This window comes from Brachyhypopomus gauderio, chromosome 5, assembly GCF_052324685.1.
Source record: "Brachyhypopomus gauderio isolate BG-103 chromosome 5, BGAUD_0.2, whole genome shotgun sequence".
Classification (NCBI taxonomy): domain Eukaryota; kingdom Metazoa; phylum Chordata; class Actinopteri; order Gymnotiformes; family Hypopomidae; genus Brachyhypopomus; species Brachyhypopomus gauderio.
This window is the reverse complement of record NC_135215.1, coordinates 3,182,349-3,209,959: the sequence shown is the minus strand read 5'-3', so window position 1 is coordinate 3,209,959 and position 27,611 is coordinate 3,182,349. Positions and strand designations below refer to the sequence as shown.

The 27,611-nt window shown below is 43.0% G+C and overlaps 1 protein-coding gene across 2 annotated transcripts; it reads right to left on the bottom strand.

The window, feature by feature from the left end:
- Positions 1–2,071: 2,071 nt before the first annotated feature.
- Positions 2,072–12,477, bottom strand: lrrn3b (leucine rich repeat neuronal 3b). Of its 2 annotated transcripts, none has more exons than XM_077004935.1 (2): positions 12,085–12,477; positions 2,072–5,636 (listed from the first exon to the last, which is right to left on the bottom strand). In XM_077004935.1, the coding sequence occupies exon 2, from the start codon at positions 5,272–5,274 to the stop codon at positions 3,154–3,156; it is 2,121 nt and encodes a 706-aa protein (XP_076861050.1). In that variant the 5' UTR covers positions 5,275–5,636; positions 12,085–12,477; the 3' UTR covers positions 2,072–3,153. The 2 variants fall into 2 exon arrangements, with proteins under 2 accessions (XP_076861050.1, XP_076861052.1); XM_077004937.1 differs by having other exon boundaries at positions 2,072–5,632.
- Positions 12,478–27,611: the final 15,134 nt, after the last annotated feature.

Genomic DNA, 27,611 nt, shown 5'->3' with positions numbered 1-27,611 from the left:
AACATGCAGAAGCAGAGGACTGTAACCTGGCAGCAAACTGAACACAAGGAAGAGAAAGAAATGAATGATAAAGCAAGAAGTGAGGACAAGCAAGAAGCTGGAAAAGGAGGCAGCCAAAATCAAACGTGTATGGGGGAAAAAGCCCAATTGCCAACATAATTTAAGCTAACTGAAATTTTGTCCTCTATTCTTACACCCACAGGTACTACCATTTACACGCTAGTCATACTGTCGCAGATCAAAACAGTGGAGCTGTCCTTAAGTTATGCTAAGTGCAGGAAGAAGTTTACTTGTGTGCTTTTTATTTTGTTGTTGATTGTTTTGTTTTTATGTTTCTTTGTGTGTGTGTGTATGTATGTGTGTGTGTGTGTGTGTGTGTGTGGGGGGGGGGGGGGGGGGGGGGGAGTGTTTTCACTTCTATTTGTGTGGGTATTTTCACCAGCTGTGTGCTAGAGAGACAACTCTAGTGTAAAGGGAGTTTAGACATGGTAAGTTTCCTGTCTGGACAATAGCTGGGGATGGCTTGGGTCATATTTTAGCTCCCCTTGTCTTTGACAGATAGCTAGCCTATAAAAGCCTTGCCTGCTGTGCTGAAAGCCTTGATGATATATGGGTATGGTCATCTGATAAATCCTTTGTGTCTGTCTATCTCTGACAACCATTCATCTTTCTTGTGATTTTTGCATTTGAAATAGGCATTTTGGTCCTTAATAAAAAAAAGTTGGATGTCTTTCTGAGACAATTGTTTCTTTAATTGCTTCAGGGTTTTATTTTTCTCTTTGTGAGAGAAAAAATTAAGTGAGAGACTTAAGTTACATGGCCGTAGATGAAACGGTAACACTTGGCCAGTGCTTACTGAATTATCCTGAATATTGTGTCATTGCAACGTAATGGATACCACTATGTTGATGGTAACAGTTTACTCAAGAGCTCTGTTTAGAAGGTTTATGACACCTGCATGACCTAAATATATAAAACATTTATAAATGCTTATCCAACATGCCTTGACTGTCATAAAAGCTGCTTTGTTAACTTTCATTTCAAGCTGACATAAATACTGTCAAGTGATACAGATATTTGCAGATATATGTCAAGACATTGTGTGGGATGAAATGGCATGACAATGACAAGAAAAACTCTTGACATAACATTTGTAACATATTTTAGTGCTTTTGGCACTGACAATTTACCTTGTTAAAACGTTGCGCTCAAAAATTATGTGGGAATTAATATGAAGCGGACATGAATATATGCTTGCATAACATGTAAATTATATCCCCAAACATAAAAACTGTGTAAATAAAAATTCAATCACTGTGTAATTTTTAACATTCAAATTAAAATGTTAACCTCTTTAATTAAATGTTAAACTGGAGTCAACGTTGAAGAAAATAATCAATAGGCTATATTTTCGAATCTACTGAGGATTGAATCTACAAATCTATTTCGAATCTACTGAGGATTGATCGATCTTGATTTTAATCAACCATTTTACCCCTAATGCCCAGCAAATAATCTGGATCGAATAATATGGTCACCACTTGAAAGCAATATTTTAGCAATGTAAAACATAGCAAATTCCAGAAACCCATTAGCTAACAAGTTAGCATTTCACTAGCTAGTTAACTTGTTGATTGGATTATATACTGTGTAGGTTATATATAGGCAGTTTGCTAACCGAGCGCTCCTAGTTAATTTTGCAAGGTATTAGCTAGTATTAGGTATTAGGTGTTAGCAAGGTAGCTTTAGGCAAGGTAGATTACCTTGTTTTCAATTCAATTTTGATCTAGTTAGCTAGCTAGCACATTACTCAAGTTCACGACTCAAATTGTCTTTTTTTTGCATAATTACTTATCGTACCTTGAATGCATTTAGTGTGGTCCGACATAGCTGGCTAGATACTCACTGTCTCTACTGATGTGAAGTGTAGTTTCCAGAGAATAAACTGGTTCCTCCTGATACAAATTCAGAAGCACTTTATCGTCCTGTTTCTCTGCATACTTTGTGTTCATGCCCCCCCCCCTCTCTTTCTTTCTCTGTACTTCAGAATAAAGCAGACTAGAAAACACCCTGATTGCAAAAAGACGTTGACATTTATTCTGTATTTTCTTCTTCGCACAGAGTCTCACTGACTAGTGCGCTTGGATATCACAGACAGCACAGTCATTATAAAAATGGCTTTTAACTTTAAACACCCAAAGCAAGAACGCAATGCTTTTGAACCATATGAATGATAAAAGTACTGAGATAGTATTTTCAATAAAAGTGAGATCGGCTTGTCAGGCTGCAGTCATTACTTCTGTCCTTCACTCAACTGACAATAAACAACGATGAGCAACATTCTGACTTTGTCCTGTTTTTGTCTTGGAGTAGGCACTTACCCTGGCTTAATGACGTTTGACAGAAATTTCTGGGAGATGTTCTCTGATGTTTTGTTGCTGGCATTTCAATGCCACACCCAATCCTGATAAGATTACATATCTCTCAATGTAAATATATTGTTTAGGTTGTACAGTGTTTTATTCAGCAAATGTGTCATTATGCAAGTTATTTCTTACATACTGTAGCTAATCCACATTGGTTTCAGTCCTGGCTACTGCACAGAAGATATGTGTTACATTTCTGGATAGAATATATAACGATTGTAGCCATGAAAAGTCAAAATCCTCTATTAAATAGAAAAAAGATATATTTCATCAAAAATTTACACCATACTCACTATAATTTTCTATTCTACTAGTTGTTCCCCTTTACAAATAGTTGGCCTCTCTAATACGTCTATGGATGTTGTACAGCACAGACGGTATTGCTTGGGACCACAAGGACTGCTTCACTACTGTTTACAAGATTAACAGTCATTTATAGGAAATAACACCATTCTTTCACTTGTTTACCATCTGTACCCGGTACATGACCCCAAATTATCGCCATCCATATTTGACCAAATAGTCCTCCTCCTACAGGATACGTTGCTATCACCACTGCCACCTCAGACGGGTCATAGTAGGGGACAGAGCGCTGGTTAAATGTGAAGACACTTCCTCCAATAGTTTGTTGTATGTCAAGGCAAAAGGATACTTATTTGAAATGGCATGTTCCCCTTCCGTGCCTTGTCACCTTGCTAAGGTTTTTGCAGTTCTTTGAGTGGTCTGCTTAGAAGGCATTGTCCAACACATTTATGACCGTAGCTTTCACCTCCATAGCAGTTGGCATGCTGTTCCCAGAAACCAAGAGCCTTGTAAATTGAGACTGTGTGCCAGTCTCTGTTGTCAGTGCAGTGTTGGATGGGCATCTCCTTAACTCTACATAAATATGCTGGTTCCTCAGAGACACACAAATCAGCAGGCAAACCAGTGAGATGATGGTGAGGAGCACAGCAAACACAGCCACCACAACCGCATCCCACTTCTCCATATCCTCATCATCTTGCACTAATCCCTTAGTGGTAACATTGATACACTTGATAGTGTGTTTATGGTGAATGATGTGGATGTCCACACACACCGTATACTGCGAGGCAGGATTGAGATGTGTGAGATTGTACATCCTCATGTCAGATGGGACCCTGGCAGTAAAGGCCACAGTTGGATGTTCGGTGCTGGGCATGGTGTACCACTTAATGTTTGGGGCCAGGCCACCATGAGAGGCTTTCCAAGACACGATGACAGAGCTGGTCTGTACAGACTGGATGGTGACATCTAGGGAGTCATTGACAGGCTTTGGAAAGTGTCCGTTCACTTCAACAGACACAGACCTTAAGTCAGCACCAACGAGGTTATGCGCCACACAGGTATACAGTCCCGCCTCTTTCTCTGTGATGTCATAAATGTCGAGTGTGCCCTCAGAATGCATGTGAAACTTATCTGCCACCCCATTGGCTAAGATTTTGTTCCCAGAGGGAGTGACCCAATAGATGTCAGGCTCTGGTTCAGCAAAGGCCCGGCAGTGCAGAGACAATGAACTTCCGTTGTCCACAGCAACCTGAGTGGGCAGACTGTCTGGGGAAATGAGAGGCAGGCAGATCTCCATCATCTCTCTGAAGTGAATCTGCCGCACATGCTGACCCTCATACTCAGGGGGCTCCACACAGAACAAAGAGTCGGGCTCCATGAACCGAATGTTGGTTTTATTCATATTCATCCAACGTACAACGCAGTCACAACGGATGGGGTTGGAATGCATGCTGACCTCACGCAGATTGGGAAGAGACTCTACTGTGATTCTGTGTAGAGCACTGAGGGCGTTACCGTTCAGCATAAGGGTCTCCAGTCTGGGAAGCTTGTGGAAAGCATTGGGATGAATGTAAGAAAGCTTCGGGTTGTTGGTAGCCTCGATCTTAGTCAGCTCTGGGAGGTTGTTCAGAGCAAAGCTATCGATAGATACCAACTCCGGCATGCTGTTGATTCCCAGCTCTTTGAGATGAAGCATGTCCACAAAGTCGCCCCTCTGTATTCGACCAATGGGGTTCTTATTTAGGTCCAAAAATTTGAGGTTCTTCAGATGCCTGAGGGCTCTGTGGGGAACCTCGGGGAAAGTATTGTCATAAAATGAGATGCTCTCCAGGTTGTCAAGGCCATCCAGTGCATTGTCTGGAATCCGTGACAAGTTCATCCGGGTAAGAACAAGGCTGCGCAAATTTTTTAAGGGCTGGAAGTTCATGTCCTGTAAAGAGGTGACAGGGTTTTCTCCAATCATTAGAATTTCTAGATTAGGCAGGGACTTAAACCACTCATTGCTTATGCCCTGGAGTCTGTTGGAGTTGAGATGCAGTCTGAGTAAATTATGAAGACCATGAAAGGCCTTGGGTGAGATGTAGGAGATGAGATTGTGATTTAAGTATAGTTCCTGAAGGTTGATAAGTTGGGAAAGAGCGTTATCCGGTAGGGAGCATAACCAGTTTTCTTCCATATGCAGTGATAGGAGTTGAGGGAGGTGGCCAAGGTTAATGTCACTTACTGTGGATAAGTTGTTTTGAGAAAGATCAATCTCTGTGACATTGGGCAAGTAATCCAAAGGTTTCTCAATCTTGGCAATGTTGTTGGACTGCAGTAAAACAACTTGTGTGTCAATGGGTAACACTGAGGGCAAGTTAAAAAGTCCCAAATCATTACAGTCAACAGTAGGGGCCTCCATATACATGGAACTGGGGGAAAACCAGGGTCTATTCTCGCATACACAAAGCTTCGGACAACCACCTCTCTCTTCCACAGCAATAACAAAGGTAGCCATCACAAACCCTAATAGCAAATAATCCACAAATGATATGTCCTTCATTTTGGCCCAGTTCCACTCTGTAAATAATTGGTCCTTATAAATGTAGTTGCCAGAGATCTTCAAAAATAATGAACCATTTGTTGCTGGGGCAATTGAGATCTAATCCTACAGAGTCTCCCACAGGCTTTGGTTGGTTGATCTACTGTCCACTGGTGCAGAGAGACTTTTCACTAAGTATCCTTGTCTCAGTGTGATACGGAAGGGCACACGGGTCAGATAAATGAAGGTGCAAAGATCAGCATATGCCTCAGAGAGGTTTCAGTTAAGCATAAGTGAGGCTGTTAATTTTCTGTAATACTTCAGTGCAAGGACAGTCTCTGTGGTGATTATGAGCTGCCATCATTGCTTCAGTCCACTTCTACCTAAAGGGAAGGAGAGAGAGAGATAGAAGGGGAGAGAAAGAGAGGGAGAGAGTGCGAGAGCACATTAGTACAGCAAGAAAATGCAGGGGCATCACTAAGGCACACTGACATTTACAAAAGCCACATGAAAGCATGATGATGTGTGATGACATTTTATTCTGCAGTGCCTCAACAGCTAAGCCTTTTACATAGGGATTTGGGTCTCCTTGACCTCATCTAAGACATTTTTGCAGTTTGTACCAGAATCCTAAATGTTGGCATTATCACACTTAATGTGTTCGACCGAATGTAATATTTTATATAATGTGTGCGTGTGTGTGTGTGTAATATATACGTGTGTGTGTGTGTGTGTGTGTGTGTGTGTTTCTGCCACCTATGAGAAGCATGGCCTCAAACATATCCTAAATTATTTTGTCATATTCTAAAGAGGTTCATCAGGCACTCAACATGATTTCCTCATTATCTGTGCTTGTCTCTTCACTGTTACATGGCAATTCTCCTCGTCAAACCAGAAACACCCCCTGAGAATTAATCTGTTAGATGCCTCCCTTCATCACAAGGGTTACTACATGGAGGACAGTCCCAAAGAGTATTCCTTTGCTCCAGGATCCTCTCTTTCCACTCTGATGCCCAGAGACAGAGATGAAAACGTCCTTTGGCTACAGCAAAAAGACTGCAGCGAGCTCCTGCCTCGATCTGTTACTGGGGAGATGGCCAGATGCTGTTTTCAAATGATGGACGGAGTAAGAAGTGTGATTTTTCTAAAAGCATTGTAGCACTTTCAAGCACAAATAGTCTTCAGATTTTTTTTCCTCTCTGTAAGGGACTGTAGCCGATCTCCCCTACTAATCTTTGCCCTGAAAGTGTTAACCGGAGTCCAGCTGTTGTAGCGTGCTGTATTTTAGTATTCTGTACCTGGCTATCACAGTCACTTTAATATACTGGGTGTTAACAGTTCTTGCATCTTCAGAGAGGCCCTCTGTCAGAAGAGTGTGTCTTAATCTCCTCTTACCCTCCCTATCTATTGTCCTAATTGCTGTACGATGCTCATTTTGTAAACAAGAAGTGTCTGTCCAATGACCTCCACTAAGGTGTCTCTTCATAACGATGGCAGCACAGCTTAACAACACAGAGCATCAGCCACGGTGAAAGGGGAAAGGAGAACGTGCTTGTTTCTCGTGACTGACAAAAATGGCCTATTTTCACCCTGTGTTAAATGGAGCATTTCTGTTTCTGCTCTCTGGCTCAGGTCACAGGAGTTGTGTGTGGGAGGGCTTAGGACTGTTGATGACATGGCGCTAATTTGCAGCAAATTAAACTACTGATATATCATTGTGCTTCAGTAGACCGAACACTGTTTCGATTCATTCAGTCTATTACGCAAATGTCAGTGGATTCTCTCGAGGTTTCTGGTGAGTCCTTTTGATGTCTTCTAGACTGCTACCTGTTTCGGTGTCATATGTCTTTTTATTTGTTTTCATCAGGGCTCAAATTTACCACGACAATGCATGTTTCAGATTGTGAATAAACTGCCCCATTTATAACATGCCTTACAGAAGAATTTAGCTTGCTAAAGCACGAATAATTTGGCTCAGTACTGAATTACATCAGAGCTCAGTCAACAATGTCATCTGCGTCACCTAGTGTTTCCACATCATTTCAGAGAATCCCAGTGAATTTCCAAGCAAAAGCTAACAACAGTTAATCTGATTCATACTCAGCTCTACATCTCACATGCTTTAAAGGTTCGTATAGAACAAACAAATATGAAAAGCACTTTCTTTCTTTCAGTGTTCTGTGAGGAGAGTACACTTAAACGATCACATCTTTAGCAAGTCCACACACCTCCTTGTGTCATAATGCAGTGCTGTTGTACTAATGTATTTTGAGCAGGCAAAAGAGTAACAGAGCATGTGATTGGCTGAGGAACATTAAGTAGACCAATCATTGTCTGTGATAATTGAATTACCTGTGCAAAAATATTAACATCTGCTAAATTATCACAAGATTATAAATCTTGTGATAATGCTTTCTATATAGTTTCACTTATGGATAAACCATTCAAACAATTAAAAATCACAAATAATAGATTTTATAATGTTTGCAATGATGCAGAAAACGTTGTGGTTCAAGTAGGCCTACATTTTATGTGTCAACATAAAGAATTATAGCTGTACTTTTTACACAGGTTTACACCTCTGTTTATTCTGGTTTCAAATATTTCTTAGTGCAATTTAGCCAGTCAAGGTTTTAGAATGAAAAGAGGCAATAACACAGTCAGAGACAAATGAGGGAAATCAACCCTAATCCGGTTAAGCCTAGGTGAGAACACATACTCTAAAGGCCTTGGAACAACATTGTTGCTTGTAGGACTTAAGAGGCAATAACTTGCATAGGGGCTCATGGCTTTGCAGACAGAGAGGAATTCAGTTAATACCAGCGCAAATGGAATTTCAAGATGGATGCCTCTAATCGCGCTCCTGATGCACTGCAGTATCAGTCTACAAAACCAGGGACAGGAAGAGTTTGAGAGCCAGCCTGGGCCATTACTGTGCCTACACTGATAATACACACCTTACGTTACCTTGATTAGGCACCGTGGGATATGACGGCTTGTTTGAATATGACAACGGAGCAGACGAGGGCCCTGCTAACCCTCCCCAAGCCTGCGGGCCCGAGGAGAAGCGTCTGCTTTTGGTTGGCCAATCTTGGGCTGTAAATCCTGGACCAGGGGACTGGCTGGGGATAATCTTCACACTGAAGGGCCTCTCTGAGCCCCCAACTCCAATGAGCTCGCTTTTTCACCTGTACTAATCCTATTGCTTTTGGCCAACACAGGAGATCAATGTGAGATATATATATATATATATATATATATATATATATATATATATATATATATATATATATATATATATATATATATATATATATATATATATAGAGAGAGAGAGAGAGAGAGAGAGAGAAAGAGAGACAGAGAGAGTGACATATTGTTCCATCTGAAGACTCCCCCAGTACTCCAGATTCAATCTTAAGACAACGGATGATGGTTTGTTTTTGTTTCAAAACTACGAAGTGCAGCCTGGCTAGGTGTGAACACAAGCAGCGTGATACTGGCTTGGGAACAGGAGGATACTGCGTGTCCTCAAGGGAAGACATTACACCTTTTCTGCTCAGGCACGCTCCACACTCATAAAAGGTCACACATAACTAGAAAGTAGGGCAGCAGCAAAACAGTCTCCAGCTTCACGGGAAACAGCCAGTGCATCACTGCAATGGGCCAGAGGAAATTCTAATTAAGCGGTAATTAACACTGTCTCAGTATCCCTCCTATTCCCTCCCTCATTCTCTCTCTCTCTCTGCCTCTCCCAGTAATAACCATTTGCAATGCTATCCGTGCTGCTATAGGCCAGCCCACTGGATAGGCCTCTTGGTGGGTGGTGTATCAGGGCTACTGCTCCTCCCCCTTCCCTTCACTCTATTGATTTACCATTACATTATTTCCAAGGTAAGAGGAGAGTCCATTAAACAGGTCCCAGTATGCAACGTGTGTGCGTAATGAAGTTTCCTGCACTAGGTGAGAGGAGCACTACCCCTCGCACCTGCTCCCGTGTGCCGTGCAAATCAGCAGCGAGTCAACGGTTAATGCGGAATCAATGTTCCAAATTAACCAATAGACCCCACACTTTGCGGCTTTGCTAGGCGTCATCTTGAGTTTCTACCCGAGCGGACACGTGGTGGAATTCACCCGCATTCACACACGTGCCTGGGCACCGCTAAGAATCATGTGTAAGCACTCTGTTGAATTTGTAACCCAACCCCTGGCTAAGCAAAACCACTTTTAGCAACACTCTGCTTGGACAAAAGAGAAGGACATTCTGAAGTCTGGGGTAAATTGAATCTCCACGTGCAAATGTGTTATGATGCTGTTTCTGAGACAGAGCTATCCTTATATGAATAATAAATAACTGGTCAACAGGCCATGAGCCACCGGAGAAAAAGCCCATGATCCTTCAGTGAAAAGGATCAATCTTTACATGCCACTGAAATGCTTTATTGCTCAAAGGACTTGATTTTTTAAGTCAGACAATGCCTCTCTTTATGTTTAAGTCAGTTTTCTGTCTGTTTCGAAGATGTAGTAGTTACTATCTAACCTGCATTTACACTTTGGTATTGGAACTCCCAGAATGCTTTCCCGTGAGAATCTGATGTGCACGATTTTTAAGAGCAAGCGATAAAAATGTCACACAAAATCCTGTAATGTTAGTTAACCCAAAACTGAGAAACACCCCTGTGATCCCACGTTATGTGCATCAAGATAAATAGAAATAACTGGACCGAGGCATTGATTCTTGTGGGGCCGTCAATCAGCCAGCACAGGGTTTGATTTAGGCGTCTTTGCTTTGCCTGTCCTTAAGTAATGAGCTGTTGGTTGAGCGCTGCACAGGCAGCCCTGTACATCTCTACCGTTGGGCTCGAACAGAAACAGAACATCTCTACCGTTGGGCTCAGTGGGATCCACGAACAGATGGAATGCACAGAAGTGCCTCTATGATGGTTTTGCGCTAGTCACTTCTCGAAGTGCTAACAACCTGTGCTGCTAAGATGCCCCTTTCAAAACCTGTACTGTTGTGATAATACGTTTCGGGTTGTCAGAAACTATGACAGACTACGCTCCTGTGATTATTTTTAGATGTTTTTGGTATTCCTTAGTTAGACTACAGCTACCGCAACTCAAAAAATGAGGCAATCAATACCAGTTTTTTTTTTACATCTTAAGTTAGACAATAAGAAAGTGCAGCAGCTATCAAAATGAGTGCATTCACAGGGTACTAATTACCCAGTGTGTATCGAAAATGCTTGTCTACCAGTTTGAGTGCGTTTATAAAGGACTCCATCTTGCTTCAGACTATATATTTTTTTGTTTCGTTGAGCTCAATTAATGAATATTAACAAGTTTCAAGGATCCTCATCCATGTTTCCTCGTGTTATTCTGCCATGTTGGGTAGCCCACACAGTTTCTCTCCACACTGACACTCCAGTACTCTATAAATGTGCTCTTCATACACACACCCACACACTGAATACCGCATGCTGTGTGGTAGGAGGCCACTGGAAGACGCAGAAGCTTTTTAGAAGCTCACCATAAAATCAGAGGATATCAGTAGAAGGCTTCTCGTGTGCACATGCAGGCTCCTTAATACCACACATTTGACTTAATGTTAAAGTATTTGTATCTTAAAGCATTCTCTGCTTGCTGAGGCTGGTTCCTACAAGAACTCATCAGACACACGGTGCTGTAGTAGAACAAGGTCTTTCTGTTAATGGAGGGGCTTTTGTTGTCTGTTTTTCTGTGCATGCTGTCTAGGTAATGAGCTGGTGAGAACGCCACTGTATTTGTTACTTAACAATAGCCCACTCGAATAACCAAACTATAAGGTGAGATTAAATCTTAGTGCATTACATTAAGGGATGTGTGTGTAGATTATGTCACAAGCAAGACAGCAGGCACTGACTAACAGAAACAACTGATCTACACTGATTGATATTTCTGCTTCAATATTGAGTTATTGCACATTTGCCACTATGCGAATCACGCTCCATTCTTTAAGGCCTCTACAGTATGGCAGTGAAATATTAAAGAGCATCTGCGTGCTTCTTACTTAATACAAAAAGGTGTGGGAGGACAGGCACCTAGTTATGTGGGTTACGGATTTGGTAAAGTGTCAAACGCATAAGAGGTGCTGTCCCCTGGCAGCATTAATTATGCCAAAGCAATGAATGCGAATCGCTTATACAGCCCTGTGGGGAATGGATCAGAATTACAATGACACTATTCGCGGCAATACATGCATTTGTAGAATATTAATCGATTGAACTCAAGACCGGTTGCATATGATCCCGTGTCCGAGGCTGCCTGCAACAGGGTGATTTAACGGAGAGTGAAAACAGTGAATTGCAAACTGTGTCTGCAGGCTGTAGTCTTTCCTCTTGGACGTGTGCGCCCTCTGACTGCACCAGCAACAGGACCGCTGTGTTCAGTGCACATGTATTCCAGCCACACGATGCAGGGCTACTTTCCCGGTGTATTATTTGATACAATAATGGAAATCAATTCAATACGTGGAATTAACGACGCGGGGTCGCGCAGACAATACGCGCTCCCGCGTCTGAGAATCCGTAGATCTAAACGCAACCTTCGCAGTTAGTTATTCTACACTAAAGCTCTCGCATTTGAACAGAAATGCAGAAATGCGTACGATAGATGTGATTAAAACAAATGGATAATCTGATGTGTGTGTGTGTTTTTTTTAAGAAAACGTTAAGCTGGAATTTGCCCGTTTTCTGTTAACTTCTGAAGAGCTATGCGGTAAATGGCGATGTCGCGGCATTCCAAGACAAACCTCGGCTATAAAGAGAATATCGACAGAACGGTTTAACTTACTCGTATAAGTCAATCTCGCCGATGGAGAAAAATGTATTCCGTTTATCCCCATCGAGTGCGGCGGTCCAGGGAGCGAGGGCACGCGCACCGCACAAACTGATGCGCGCGGTTTCCTCCTTTACGCAACTGGAGACGGAACCGCCAGGAACCAAACGTCCACCTGCAGCCTATATAGCTGATAGCTGCCTTCTTGAACTCCCTCTACCCCTTTTCCCGGGTTGCTAAAGGTGCATCTCCTTCTCGATTGGTTTTTCACACTGACATGCTGCTGTCTGCCCAGCAGTCATTAATATCGAAACGAGCCCGGATCTCCAGAGAACAGCCAATGGGTGCGGAGCGCAGAACCCACTGTGCTCGCAGGATCCTGCATCTGGTTGGCCAAACGCAGCCGTCCGTAATGGAGACCCGCTGCTGAAGTCTCGGAGCAATGCAATAAGGAGAGGCTAAAGGGGGCGCAGGAAAATGGATATCTGTTCCTATTAGTGGCTGTTCACCTTTTTAGTCCCAAGAGTTTTTCCAAGATATTATTTTACAAACGGGTATCTTTGCGAATCTGTGCTATGTGTCCTGGTCTTGTATCCCAACTGTTGTTCATCAGAAAAAAAAAATCGTGAATAGTAGCTTAATTAAATATCATTTTTCGATCTTTTTCCTCCGCGAGTGGAGCATAATCCTATCTAAATATAATATTTTGCCTTCAAAACTTTCTAGAAAATAGGACATCCCTCAATCCCACCGACTTGTCGATTTCCAAGAAGCCGAATAATTTTGAGCTCCAGAAGTCAAACAGAAGGCTACCCTGGATATAGGCCTAATAAATATATCCTTTAATCAATAGTAGGATGTACAATATATTCAAAGAGTAGTGACATATACTTGTAAAATGATATCCTATCATATCATTCATTCAGCATCATTGGTGCATAACTCAAGACGCAAATCGCTAATAATTTTCAGTCAATGATTTAGCAAGTGCCACTGTAACCCAGTGACCTTGTGGGCAGGCATTAAGTCCAGGTTCAGGGCTAGCAAAAGCCCCGTTTACCCCCATGCCCATCTCACTCTGAGGCTTAGCACCTTGCCCAAGGGAGCTAACCCTGTTAGTCGGGAATGAACAGGCCGTGAAGGTGCCGTCCTCAGACAGACCCATGTTGCTTTACTGCCCATGCCCCGAGACCTTCTCGCCTTCACGCACCGTAAAAACCCGGCTATGACTCACAGCCCGGCGAACAGGGTCATGCCACTGTGCCATTTTTTCATGGAAAATGGCCTGAAAAATTGAGTAAGGATGTAAGAAGTGTAAATCTGCTGTTTGGATAACGTTAGCATGTATTGGGTGTATCGTTTTTTCTTCCACATAGCTGTTTGGTGAATATTTTTGAAAAATGTTCCAGGGCTAAGAGGTGGTGACGCTTTGGTAGTCCGTTTACCACCAGACAGGACTTTGGAGGGCAGTGCAATTTACTGACTGGAATTCCTTAGTTCCAGATGCTTTTATGGGAAGCATAAAATAACCGCTGTGCGTGTAGCATGGCTTTTCAAACCTTCTACAGACTGAAAGTGTGTCTGGGGTTCTTTTGATCTGAGGCATCCATCACAGTGTTATTTTACCTCAACTTCATAAACCCACAGCATATGTGACATGACATTGTGTTCAAAACCTAGACTAGCTTTCAACACATGACCTGTACTCCTAAATACGTTCCCCCCTTGTATTCCCAGTGTCACTGACGGCAGAGAACTAAAGACTGGGGCCAACAGTTTAAGTCAAGAGGCCTGATTGGTTTTGTCCAGAGATAAACTCTCATTGACGTGGCACGTCGCTCTTCTGGGATGTCGTTTCGGAATCCAAAGGCCCACAATTCCAGACGCCTGGCGCTGATCCGTCGTGCCAGTGGAAGAGAGCAGGAGTGTTGGGGGAGCGCTTCACCAACTTTACGGTTTGTGTAGTTTGGGCTGTCTGTCATTCCGCTGTGCAGAAAACACGGCGCCAGGTGGAGGTTTGTTTAGTTAAGACTCTGATGTGCCTGCCACCAGACAGCCCTGATCCCCCCCCCCCCCCCCCCCCACACACACACACACACACACACACACATGCACATGTACACACACACGCATACAAAAGCGCATTGGGTTTCCATGCTCCCATGATACTCCACCATCCTGTGCCAAGCTACTGCAAAGTTTTTTTTTCATACCCTTCTGCCTGCTACCAGGAGGAGCCAGTGAATTAGTAAATTAGACCTATTCCCCTTCATAAACCCATTCAGATGAATGCTTGCTTTTCCATAATTATGCTAAAGAGACCATAACTTAATGTTGTTTGTAATGTATCACCATGTATCACCACCAGTTTGTGCGGTAGAACACGCTGGATAATGCAGAGTTTAAGGCTGGCCCGGTCTGATTACAGTGCCCCTTTGTTTATCACTGTTGTAGGGTAGGGCGCAAAGTCTATATATGGATGGATAAGGAAGTCGGATGCTTTGGGTGGGTCTGTATCTCCAACCCAATTCTGCAGCAGGTGTTATACAACAGGTGTTATAAAACTCGATGTGCTCTTTGTGCAAACAAACGGATTTCTGATAACATAACAGAAATCAAACATATCGTTTAACCGAGCACGGAGAATCTGACAAGCAGTTCATGCGATCATGTAATCAATAACCTTGTTACTGACAAGATTAATAATATGATTTCTTCTCCACTGATACTATGGAGAAATTTGCAGTGAGTTTATTCTGCTTTTTTTAAATGAATTTTGCAGGGCAAAAGAAAATGGGAAAAGAAGAGATTTATTAGTTAGTGATTATAATGCAATAAAAGCAGTCTGGAGCCAGAGCTTGTGTCTGCACCTTCTCTGGTCTCATAGTTCATCCAGCTCTAATTGGAGGACCACCCCTTTAAACGTCCTTGTCACATAAGCAAGCCCCTTAAGAAGCATGCATCCTCCATATCGCAAGCCTAACTCCCACAGCTTAAGGCAAATATCATTCGTATTCCTCCCTACTCTTGTGTAACACCAGCTTTTTGAGAGCAACCGAATGCAACCCAAGTTGAGGAGATAAAAGGCTAGGCTTCTTTTTAGCTCCACCCGGGAAGCAGGCACGGTGGAGGTATACAGCTTCAGGATGTAAGCAAAGCTCTCCCTGGAGCTCCCTCACTTCCCAGCACTCCACCGTGGCTGGCATGACTGAGCTCCCACTAAAAGTTCTGGGACTCTCACTCTCTCCGCCACCCCTGTCCTGAAACCAGGAGTTCCCGGGGGAGGAGCATCAGGCAGCGTGGCCACGACGGGCCGGGATCGGTGAGTTGACAGGAGATTCTTTTGGTGGTTAAGACAGAGAAGAGGAGGAAAGTCTGAAGAAAGGGGAGGCGGGTGTAAAGCGAGATGAAAGGGACCTCGGAGGAGCACGGGGGGGAAAGAGAGAGAGGAGGTGGTGTGCTTTTGAAGGAGCCGGGCAGTTTGCGGCTTGGCGCAGAACATCCAAGCAGGTTCTACGCCACGTAGCACCAGGCAGAGCTCCAACAGTAAAGCAGTGATAGAGTTACAGCCAGTTTATCACAGCAATTACCTGTTAGTCAGTTTCCTCAGACACTTTAGAAGGGATAAATGCAACATGAATAAAACAACATTCTCTGATTCCAGGAGAAACGTTTTATTTTGATTATTGTATGTTGGTTACCTTCGATGAATGTATAGGAAAATAATGAATAATTCACATGTCATAATTTAATGACCTGTATGACTCTAGACAGTATAACAGGTTGCGACATCTGGGACACAGTCAAGTGAGCATACGTGTGCAGATGAAAGGAAGATTTATATTAACGTTAAAAAAAAAACAGGCGTAGGATCAAAACCAGAGTAAAGATAAGCCAGCCAAAAACGTGATCAAGAAACGGAATCAAAAAAACAGTCCAAGCTCAAAAACACAGAGAGGGCAAACAATACCAGAAGGCAAATACAAAGAGGGAAGTAGAAACCAGACCAGGTCAAAGTTACCAGAGAATATGGGGGGGGGCACATAAGCCGGGCTGTAGAATCCTGGGAATTGGAGTTCTAGACACACTATCCTATTATACTATTAAATTGTATCAAAAAGATGTTATTATTATGTTAGAGGTTATATTTAGCAAGTACACCAGAACATATGATGCACACAATTCTTTAAATGAATATGAACTATGCATGGATATACACTCATGTATATATCATGTATATATTTGCTTTTTGGTTTGTGTTATGTTTAAACCAGTGTAATAGAAGCACTGGGGAGTTGGGGGAATGTGTGTCGTATTGGGGCTGTGTGAAAACACAAACGCAGCTTCATTGTCCTGGAATCTGAAATGCTTATTGTTTCTCTTTTCTCTCATTACATTCTTTTGTGCCTCCGCTGTGAATGACTGGTGCTGATTATGCAAATGAGGTGGTGGAGAGCAGCATGGGTAATTATCACAGTTGAGGATGGGCTTTGGAAAAGCTCTCTCGCGCGCTGCCATAGAGACCCTACAAGTCGAGCCCAGAGAATTGGCCCCAACACGGCTCCGCGGGCTCCGGCGCTATACCAGATGAATCGGGTCGGGTCAGGTTTTTCTGCACTTTGATCCTCGTCTTTGCCTTGTTCCAACATTTAACAAGGACGACCTGTATTCTAAGCATTCTCAGTAGAAGAAAATAAGAACAAAAAAGCGAACACCAAAATAAAAAGAAAGCCAGACGTTTAGTGCATATTCTTTTTGTTCCTGCGATGGTGCGAGGGCAAGTTCTCTGGCGTGCACCTGAGCTGCTGAGCCATCATTAGTGCCCCACGCTAGTGACTCAGCCGACGCGGACCGGCCCAGGTGTTGACAGTCACATCTTTCTACACGAGTCATTATCCTCTGAACGGGTGACGGGTGGCTGCCTGCTTTTTCGGAGCTGAAGCACCTACTCCCCACAGGGCCAGAGGAAGAGGGCCAGAACTAGACGGGCCAGGCTGGGGAATGAGGCAGAGGACCCACACTGACCGAGTTAATGCGGGGCCGCCCGATGGGAGTCCGCGGGTCCCCCGCTGCCGCTGTGTGCCAAGCCAGCCTAATGCGGGTCAACAGCGAGAGCAGACACGGACTGAAACAGAACCTCTGAAAATTGGCTGCTGCCCTGCGCTGTGACCGTAGCGACGGACGTCACACTCATCTCCTCCGGCAAGACCACTGCTGTAACCTGGGCAATTTTGGAGCATGTGAACTATAGTATAAGGACGAGCGCACCGACATGCAGCAAAGCATCAGGAGATGCTCGCAAAAAGTACTTTTGTCACGGGGGGGGGGGGGGGGGGGGGGGGGGGGGTCATCAGCCTTCATAGCACAATGGAGAGGGGGCTAAGGCTGCTTCCGTCAGAGCCTTCTTGTGACATGCTTTTGCGAGAGGGGGCCTTGATATTCCGTAGTGCTGTATTTTTAATGCAATTACAAGCATTTCCTAATGCAATTAGGGAGGAAGATCTGTAGCATAATGTTCAAATCAATGACAATAACATTAGTTTGTGGGTTATTATTAGCACCAGGTCTTGAGCGTGAGCCTTGCGAAGAGAAAATGGAAATGTTCACATGTTCGTGAAAATTCCATTTACGTAAATTGATACAGTACAGGACTTCCTTCGGGAGGTGCACAAGTAAACGCTCTCCTTAAAGACTTTAAAAACTCTTCATATCAAGATCAAAGATTTTCAAAATGCACCGTTACCTATGAGGCATTTATTGACAGACGTTTGGTCTGGGAGGAATGCCAATTCATATATATACTGGTCGTTAAGAAGCTGATTCAAAGGCAGAGTGTCAATCAGAAGGTTTTTTTAGGTCTCAGGGCATCGCTCTTTTGTCTCGTGCATGATGCACAGTTTAAAAAGGAGAGGGAGGGAGTCAGAGAAGAGAAGAATGAGTCAGGTCACAAGGGTGTTAAAACAGAAGATTCTCCTCTCCTCCCCACCTAGCCATTTAACACCAGACGTGCTTGCTGGTGCAGGAGAGGGCCAGACCATTGGGGGGGGGGGGGGGGGGGGGGGGGGCATGTTTTCACTCACTGACAAGCAAATGAGAGGCTGGCAGTAGATCTTTTCACACACAATGCTGTCTTTGAAAGCGGTGCACGTCACTGAGCAATTATCGCACACCGTCCCTCCAAAATGTTTATCTATCATTAATCCATCAGCACAGATATGGACAATCGAATTGAATGGCTGGTTTGGGTCCAGCTAGAACATTACGTATTATATAAATGGTCTCGCACTAAAACCGAGCATCCGTTTTGCGGAGTGGACTGTGAGCTGAAGACCTCTGTTGGTTTGTGTAGTATGTCAGTTGTATTTGAGAGCAAATCACTGTCGCATTACTGCCAGTGGACCTGACCATAACATCTTCAGCACTGGAACATTCTCCATTTAAAACGAACAGTGGACCTGACCATAACATCTTCAGCACTGGAACATTCCCCATTTAAAACGAACAGTGGACCTGACCATAACATCTTCAGCACTGGAACATTCTCCATTTAAAACGAACAGTGGATCTGACCATAACATCTTCAGCACTGGAACATTCTCCATTTAAAACAAACAGCCGTTCCAAAGAGAGATGTTTACTGACCTTTCATATGCGAGTGAGGTGTGCTGTGTATGTGAGTACACAGCACACCTAATGGCTTAGAAACTTTCAATGCTATGCTAATCAAGGCTAATATATGTAACTCTGGCACAAGAGGCTCCTTTTTATAGAGAGCTTTGTAATGTTTAAGTGAGTTTACAAAAAAAAAAGGTTTTGTTTCTGTTAGACGTAAATGTATTTCACTTTTCTTAATTCTCACGCCTTGTGTATGGTGCTAGTGAATCGGTATCAGGAAACAAAGTCTGAACTTGAAGAGGTGGTAGGACACGTGTGTACAATGGGGGTACATACTATGGATGAACACAACACAACGTTGTGTGTGTTGTGTTGTGCCACTTGATTAACCTGGGCCTAACGATTTCCTCAGTTTTCATTATAAATGTTATTCTGTCGACGGAGAACAATGGCGGCGCACGCGAGAAGGCGTCGGCGCAGAATGCTCCTCTTTTATCCCGCTTGACTGTACAAATGGACCTCATTGTCTACGGAGAAATTCGATTTTCTGCCTTGTGCCAGTCCCACATACGCTCCTCTCTGGGGTCTGACGCCACCCCGAAGCTTATCAACAACACTCAGGGTGTGGAATTGAGTTCTGGCACATAGAAAACCATGGAGGACGCTGGCTGAGAATCCAAAATACACTATAATCCCTCTGGAGATCCTTCTGCTCCCACCACAGCCATCTCCTCCACAATCCTCCCGCCAGACACACTCAGAACCACACAACTGTGAGGGGTGGGGGGTGGTGGAGACAACAGAAAAACCACCGTGCAAAGCGTCACTTCAGCTAGTGTCATTTCCTGTCTTATCCCATAGCTTGAGCCAGTCCCTAAATGCATTCTTATTCACATATAAGCATCAGTATTGCGGTGATGTCCTTGTCCAGTCACAAGACTGCTCTGGGTTTGCTAAACGGGCTCTCCTCTCTGTTCTGAGCTGGTCCTGAGTTGTCTACTCGTCCCCCCCCACCCCTGCTGAAGTCATGCTGTGCTGTTGCATTCATGCCGTACAGGGAGTGCTGGACTCCTCCAATTCCCTTGGCTCAAAGCAGAGAAACAAAGGCACAGAAAATGCACTAGTTGGTCTGAGAAACAAAGAATATGATATCAAATGTAATTTCTTGCCAAATAAAATGGTTTGCATAAAAGGCTACACTAATTATGCATCTTTCAGAGCTGTAAGTTTCAGAATTATTATGTTCACACTTAAAATATAAGCAAAATAAAAGGTTTAAACGATCCTGTTTATCCATAACAATGATTTCATACATTGTTTTGCATCAGCACAGTAGCACTTGTCTGTGCAGTCATTTCTTTCCAGACAAGTTCACTATACAATCTAGATTGAAAACATTTTTTTAAAGACAATGTTTCGATCTGTCCTATTTCATCGCAGTGATGATAACATATAATGATTACATGTACTGAATACTGCTAGGTACAAGCCTCTGAAAAGGTCTAGGCAGCCAATTAAAATGAGTAAAATCCAGTGCAAGCACCTCAGTAGGTCCATACAGATTACACTCTTGAACACACACACACACACACACACACACACGAAAAGAAGACAGACTCTGATTACTGATAGTTTAGTCTGCGTGGTCCAGTGTATGATTCCCAACTGAGCGCCTGCACACAAATCTGAAAGACCTCCTTTCCGCAGGAGAGGAGACACACAAAAACGCATCAGCCGGCACCTATTACAAAAGCCCGTGCGTTGGGTTCTGTTCGCTCTGGAGACAGGAACCTCGCATGACTGCCTCTGTGTCGCTGGCACAGTGTGAGACCATAGCATGCCTTAGTGAGCATACTACGAGGAGGCAAGTCTCGGGCGTCAGTGGCCTCATGCACAGTAGCAAGGTGCTGCTTTTGTGTGAAGGTGGCGCTTATGGTCAGTGTGGGTGGTGAGACGGAGCTGAATCTCAGGCAGGCTAAAGAGGCGGAGAAGAGAGTGTTCTGTGGTACACCTTAAAGGTGCTGCCCACAAGGTTATATCACCTATCGCCCCAACCGAGATTAGACTAAATAAACATTTCTAAAGGCTTTTTCCGACAGGTGTCTGCTGATAAACAGGCTGCATTTGCCAAGTTTGATATTAAGCACCATAAGATTGTGTTCCCAGGTGGAATCCCATAGCATGTGATGACAGCTGACTCATTGTACTTCTGGCATAGTGACATAATTCTAATGATAGTGGGGAGTGAGAAATTCAGATATGAACAAGACATTCTCTGCAGTCTCCAGGACTTGACTTCTACTGTATTGTACCATTATACAGTAGATTGCATGAACTCTATAATGCAGGCTGTGATTACAATGTAATTTATACGTTTCGCTGGATCTAAAGTAAAATTCCATTTTGCTTTCATTTATAATAGCTCTATGAATACTTTTAGCAATCCCATGACATTATAATGACAGAGCTATGTATATGTTGTGAATTGTTGTTTGCATGGGTGCATTTGCCAATAGAATTATGGTGTTATAGATAAAGTGTAAAGTAACATAAGTGTTGTTAGCAGTGTCAATATTTCATTACACTGTAGAACTTTATTTATTTGGCCAGTTCACCTACCAGCTTCACATGGCAAATAATGTCACATCACCAATATTACATCACTCTGACACACCATAGATGCAATAAGCAATCACACAATTGAACCTAAATTACACGTTTTATATTATTTGTAGTTACTCAGCACCTTTCTCGTACTCAAAGACAGTTTTACAAACTTTACCAAATACAACAACGCTCATATTTCATCTTTTACATCAGTTTTAATCACAGCCCTACTAGAAGCAGCAGCCAGTCACACAGCATGCTCTCAACCAGCAACCGCATTCATTCAGCTAGGGGCAATGACCCTTGACCCCAGCACTGACAGGCAAACATGCTAATCACAAAGCTAGCGTGCTGCCCACAGACATTAAATGAAACTTTCTGAGTCCTCTTAGACTGCACATTTAAATTCACAGGTATAAACCTGAGATTCAGACAAACCAAGAGAATGCATGGGCAACTAAAATGTTATGAGGCCCAACATACTGAGTACAAAAAACGTTGTATGAACATAAGTCATAAATGTTTATGTTAGTTAATATCAGGCTTATGTAGATGCAATATAATCTCATGCAATGTTTGCATGCCTTATGCTGAAAATGGCCACAAAGTAAATTCTACAGGGAGAGTTGGGATTTTGCTACTTAAGTTATACAGGGAGAGTTGGGATTTTGCTACTTAAGTTATACAGAGAGAGTTGGGATTTTGCTACTTAAGTTATACAGGGAGAGTTGGGATTTTGCTACTTAAGTTATACAGGTTACTTGCACATATGGAAGTGTCAAAAGGTCAGTATCAGATAGTGACTTCAAATGGAACTGAAGTTTGTGGATCATTCATGCAGTTAGAGATTGGCTTTTCTTAAGACCCATAACCTGGGTGTGCCCTCCCCAAAATTAATGCTCAGTGCCTGATAATGTCCATGTTCTCCCTCGGGCACACCGTAAGCCCCTGGAAGCATGTTCTGTCTGAAATGTCAGTGCTTCTTTACACCGATAATGAAATGTCATTACAAGAAGACATTCGTTCAGTGCCAGTTCAGGAAGGAGCCCAAGCAATACTGAGGACTTCATGAAAACAGAGGAAGTCTATTGTTTTATAGCCAGCACGTCTCGTCACTCGCAAACAGATTTAGTTAATGGCTCTGAGACATGAATGTCATTTTGAGATAACATGCCCTAGAGCCCGACCGGGCACTTCTGATATACAGAGGACTTTATGGGGGAGGAAGCCATTTGATTTATTTCTTCCAACATCCATTGCTAACCCCAAATTAATGCCAGGCACACGTCTGCAGACCACACAGTGAATATGTGTGATAATGAAAGCACAAATCACCGGATCAGTTTGGCTAGATCTAGAGCCCCCTGGCAGAGGAGAGGCAGTTAATATTCTGATTGATCCTGCCTTTGTATTTGTAACCCAGCACTGCTCTTGTCAAGACAGAGCTATAGCAACTTGGGCAGTTTCACTGTTTGTTGCCTTTGCACAGGTTTTAGTGATTTAGACCAATCCCCATGCATGATGGTACCTGATTCCAATTGGCCAGACATTTTGCACATTAGTAAGTTCATATAAATGTCCACCACATCGATGATGATTTATTTTATGTAAGTAGTCGTTAGAGTGTATGAAGAGGGTAAGTGTCATAAATCTTATAATGTCTCTCATTTCTAGGGATTATCCTTCTGTGTAGCCTAGTTCCATCCATAATCTAACACACCTGGTTTAAAATTTTCAGAGGCTCCTCAAGTCCTTGAATAGGTGACTCTAAAGTACCTCAGAGTTTCATAGATATTAGATTGTCCTTTATGAACCTCTCACACGGAACATTTTACCACACAGAAATACTAATGAGATTTTCAGAAACCCGAATGCACGGGCTTCTAAAATACTAAATCATGTCCAGAATAGTGTATATATATTAGAATAAAAGAGCACGTCATTACCAAATTTTGCCCTGTTTAACACCATCATATTTGGGCATTGACCTCTTATGAAACTTAGATATTACTTTGACTCTGTATTATTGCTCCATTTTTATATATATTAAAAAAAACGATGAATCAGTTTTTTTTTTTTTTTTTTTACCAATAGCCCAGCATTACAGCTCATTCAGCAAATCATCAAGGTTTTTGTGACTGAAATGTGACTGAAAAAAAAACAACAAAAGATGTGTACCGTAATCAGCAGTAGTGCAACTGCAGATTGTGGCTCCAATCTTGCCAGGGCCGAGCCGAGATGATGCCCGTGTCAATCGTGAGGAGAGATTAGGGTTGGGCTACTCAGGAGCTTTGCTTGACTTTAAGAAGTCGTCTAAGGGATGAGAACGGATTCATCCCATCTCTTGATCTGATGCATCATGAGCAATGGCTGCTTGAGACTTCCCCATTTATCTCAGGGTGTTTGATTTATGTGCTAATGTAAACGTTCATTCATGATAAGGTGATAACAAATATTACTACCAAAGGCTTGTTACATTTCATTTGAAACTGCTCGTTTTTGTCAAGATGTTCACAGAATGTTCTGGAAGACGAGACTAGACTCAGCATCAGGTTGAGCCCCTGATTCTGGTTATCGCTGTGCCAGTCCCAACATTTACTGCTGATATCTTCTTGATCCCCTGAACTTTAATGCTGATGCAAATCTGTACAACTGCAGTGGCATCATAATTAAATGTCTCTTTAAACGTGGAGTTTGTTTATTATTCTCTTAATGGCAGAGTGCTGAGAAGAAGATGCTACACTGAGCACTAAGCCATTAGCCACTTGGTAATACACTCCCCCAGACTCTCGGGTCACAGTTAGCATGCTAGCTGTTAGGGGTGAGATTAAACATTCGAGAGCAGCTGTCACTGCTAATGGAAATATGCTTGTGTTTGTGTGTGTATGTGTGTGTGCATGCACGTGTGTTTGTGGGTGTGTGTGTGTGTGTGTGTGTGTGTGTGTGTGCATCCATTTTCTGCAGGCTTTTGGGTGCAAGCGTTGTTATTTACTCCTTATGTGCTTTGACAGTTTAAGTGATTAAAGTCATGGTTCATGTTGAGCGACGCCATCTCCCCTCTGAGATCCACTCGAGTCCTTTAGATTGAGTTACTCAGCAAGGGCCCCATAGTGTGGCACCATCAGGTGTGCATGCCTCTCCATGCCTTTGAAATAGCCGGTGGAATCAGCTGCTCCTCAGGCTGTGGTTCAAATGAATATTCCTCACTCTTACCAAGGGCCTGTGACTATGGGGGAGTGTATAAAGGGGCCACAAAGAGGGGCCCTCTCCAGCAAGAGGGGGAATATGAGGAAGCAGTTTGCTTTAGTCCATTATCAGCTGCCTTAGGAGTGGCCTGATTGTGTTAGCCATAAGGTCAAGAAGTGCTCCCAGAATGCCATATCTCTCTCTCTCTCTCTCTCTCTCTGTATCAAGCCTGAGGCAAAAGTATTGCTCTCAACAGATCAATAAACAGCTGTGGATAACTGCTACTAATTCTGCACAGATCCATGAAGAGTCCCCATTTTGTGTGTTGTTTGCTTTGCAAACAGCAAGTAGCCCTGAGTGGCATTCAGAATACTCAACAATCACCAAAAATGTAAATTTATTCTAGTGTGGATTTGAATGCCCCTAGCATGGGATGAAGCCGTTACACAGTTTGAAAAGTGGCACAGGCCCACTTCAAAATAATGAGGAAAGAATTAATTCAGCTGGGACTTTTAATTCTGTCGGGTCCTGATTAATTCCAACAGTAAACAAAGCAGAGGTCATCTTGTTCTGGAGAACACCAATTAGATCCTAATCAGCAACAATCAGGCAAGCTGCTCACCAGTGTCTTAATACTCATCATTTCCCCCAACAAGAATTGCCCTCTCTTCTTTATTTCTCTCTCTCTCTCTCTCTCTCTCTCTCTCTCTCTCTCTCTCTCTCTCTCTCTCTCTCTCTCTCTCTCTCTCTCTCATGTATTCCTTGTCCTTACCACAGAGTGTGATCTTGTGTTCAAGGGGATGAGCGGGAGAAGTGGGGCTAATTACCAACATGAGGCTACACAACACATATAGTCTGCCCTCTTTTGAATAAACATGAGCAGGCATCGCCAGTGATCCGTAATAGGTCCAGAGAAGGAGGGAAATACTTTTCCGTTTTCTTGAGTTGTATTTAACCATTTTACATAGGGATCCTAATGCAAAACTGTGTATTAAAACTGTCTACAGTTACTGTCATTGTTTCTTTTGAACTCTTCTGCATTGCATTTGCAATGTAGTCCATCACTTCAAATGTTTTTTTTCTTTCCAGTTCAGTGAATAAGCCTGCTGCCCTGATGTTTTCCGTGTTTATTGGGATGTTCAGAGTCTCTCTTTTCAAGGGGAGTGTGGTGTCTAGTCGGCCACCAGAAATTCAGACTTTGGAGCCGATCGATAACCCAGACTACATTTTACCATGGGCTACGTGTTTGGATAATCAATATTTACACCCACCCCAAAGTGTAGAAAATTGCAGGGTTGTTGGAGAATGCACTTAGAGGCGCTCTGTTGGGTGACCAGCTCATACTTTCTCCTATCACACACAGAGTGTGATGGAGCATTTCTGTTAACACTCAGTCTCCAGCAGAAAGCATAATGCATGTCTGCTGTGGTACTGTGGGCTGAATGAACTAATAATGTGCTTACATATTTTCTTTTCTGCCTGCACTTCAGCACCAGAGACTTCTTGCATTGTGTCTGCAGGACAGAGCATATTTCCCCAGGAAGATGCTAAGTGTGAGGTGGGGAGTAGCACTTTTTTACATTTTTTTTTTATTTGGTGCATAATGCACCACAAAATTCTGCTGACTCCTCCCAATCACCCCCCCCCCCCAACACACACACACACACACACACACACACACACACACACACACACACACACTCTGACTTCTCTTCTTTTTGGGTGGCTCAGGCAAAATATGTTGTCTGCAAAAAGTTTTTGCTACACCATTCCTCTATTATCTTTTTTTTTTTTCTCATTTGAAAGGACACGCAAAACTCATGCCCAAATGCTTTAAAGATTGATTAAAAAATAGAAAAGAAAAGAAAAAAAAAGAATGTTAATTCCTTTCGGCCGTGCTTCCAATTAACATCTACTTAAGCTTTTTCTTTGAGACGTGCTGCAGTGGGGTTCTGAATTTAGTCCATGGAGAGAGTCACGGCCACAGAGGGAAGAAAGGGACTGGTGCGTCCCCCTTAATTAAAACACGATTTACGGTTAGTCGGGGCAATGAAGTTGCCTTTGATGGTGTTTTCATCAATTAAAAGCGAACACCCGAGATAACTTAGCCTTCATCACAAGCAGGTGATTTCCCGAGACATAAGTCATTTCAACTCAGAATAGTTTCCGTAGAAGAAGCAGGAGGTAATGTGAGTGTAACGTGACTAATCTTTGGAATCCCATCTCATGTTGAAGAGTGTTCATCCATTGTGTGGTCCCTGTAACACGGAGAGCTGAGAGCTTGGGCCCAGACTTTGGGTTGGATTCAGATTCTCTTCTCCTTGTTCCCGGGGTGAAACGGACACGCGGTCAGCAGGTTCATTCTTCCATTCAGGTCCACACGTAGGTCACAGTCCGTTTCCCTCACTCTGAAACACCAATACAGCATTTACACACAAACCCCCTGACTGAGCCAAGGGAGACAGTTTGATGAATATTTATCAGGCGAGAACAAGTCCATGCGTCTGCCTAGGTATTTATTATTCTCTTCTTTATGTCTCAAGTCTAGAGCGTGGAACCTCTCCGTCAGTGTTCCCAAAGCAGAGCTCTTTCCAAAAGGGAGCTTTTCTTGGGGTTGTTCTTTCATTCTTTATTATTCGTATGCCTAAGCTTATGAAATGGTATTTCTTGGCCGGGTCTAACTTTAGTCATTCGTGACATCAGATGGCTCTTTGTCATTCCTGTTTGCTGCTTCCGTCTACGCAAAATATAAATGTTCTGTTGTTAATCTGCTGTCAGTTTTTTTGAATGACGGTGTCACAGCAAGTCCCAGTAGCGTCAACAAACAGTACTGATGTCCTTAAAGTCCTGACCACATGGCACACCATAAAAGTTCTCTAACTGGTGAATTGTAGTCCAAAAGCCTGACTGGATTGGGATTGTTTACTTTGACAGAGAGGAAATACCATTGCAGTCGTTTGCCTTTGTGCTAAATTCCAGCTAATAAGACGTTTATTGGTTTGCTTTGCCAAATTGAGCATTCAAGTGTAAGTGAGGTCTTATTTCACACTTGAAATGAATGCATCATATGTAGCAAACATCTTACCAAAAATTCACCAGTAGCTTGTACCTACAGCTAATTTCATTTTTGGCAC

Bases quoted from the DNA above. Each gene is read 5' to 3' on its own strand.
- lrrn3b (XM_077004935.1), bottom strand. From the start codon at position 5,274: ATGAAGGACATATCATTTGTGGATTATTTGCTATTAGGGTTTGTGATG.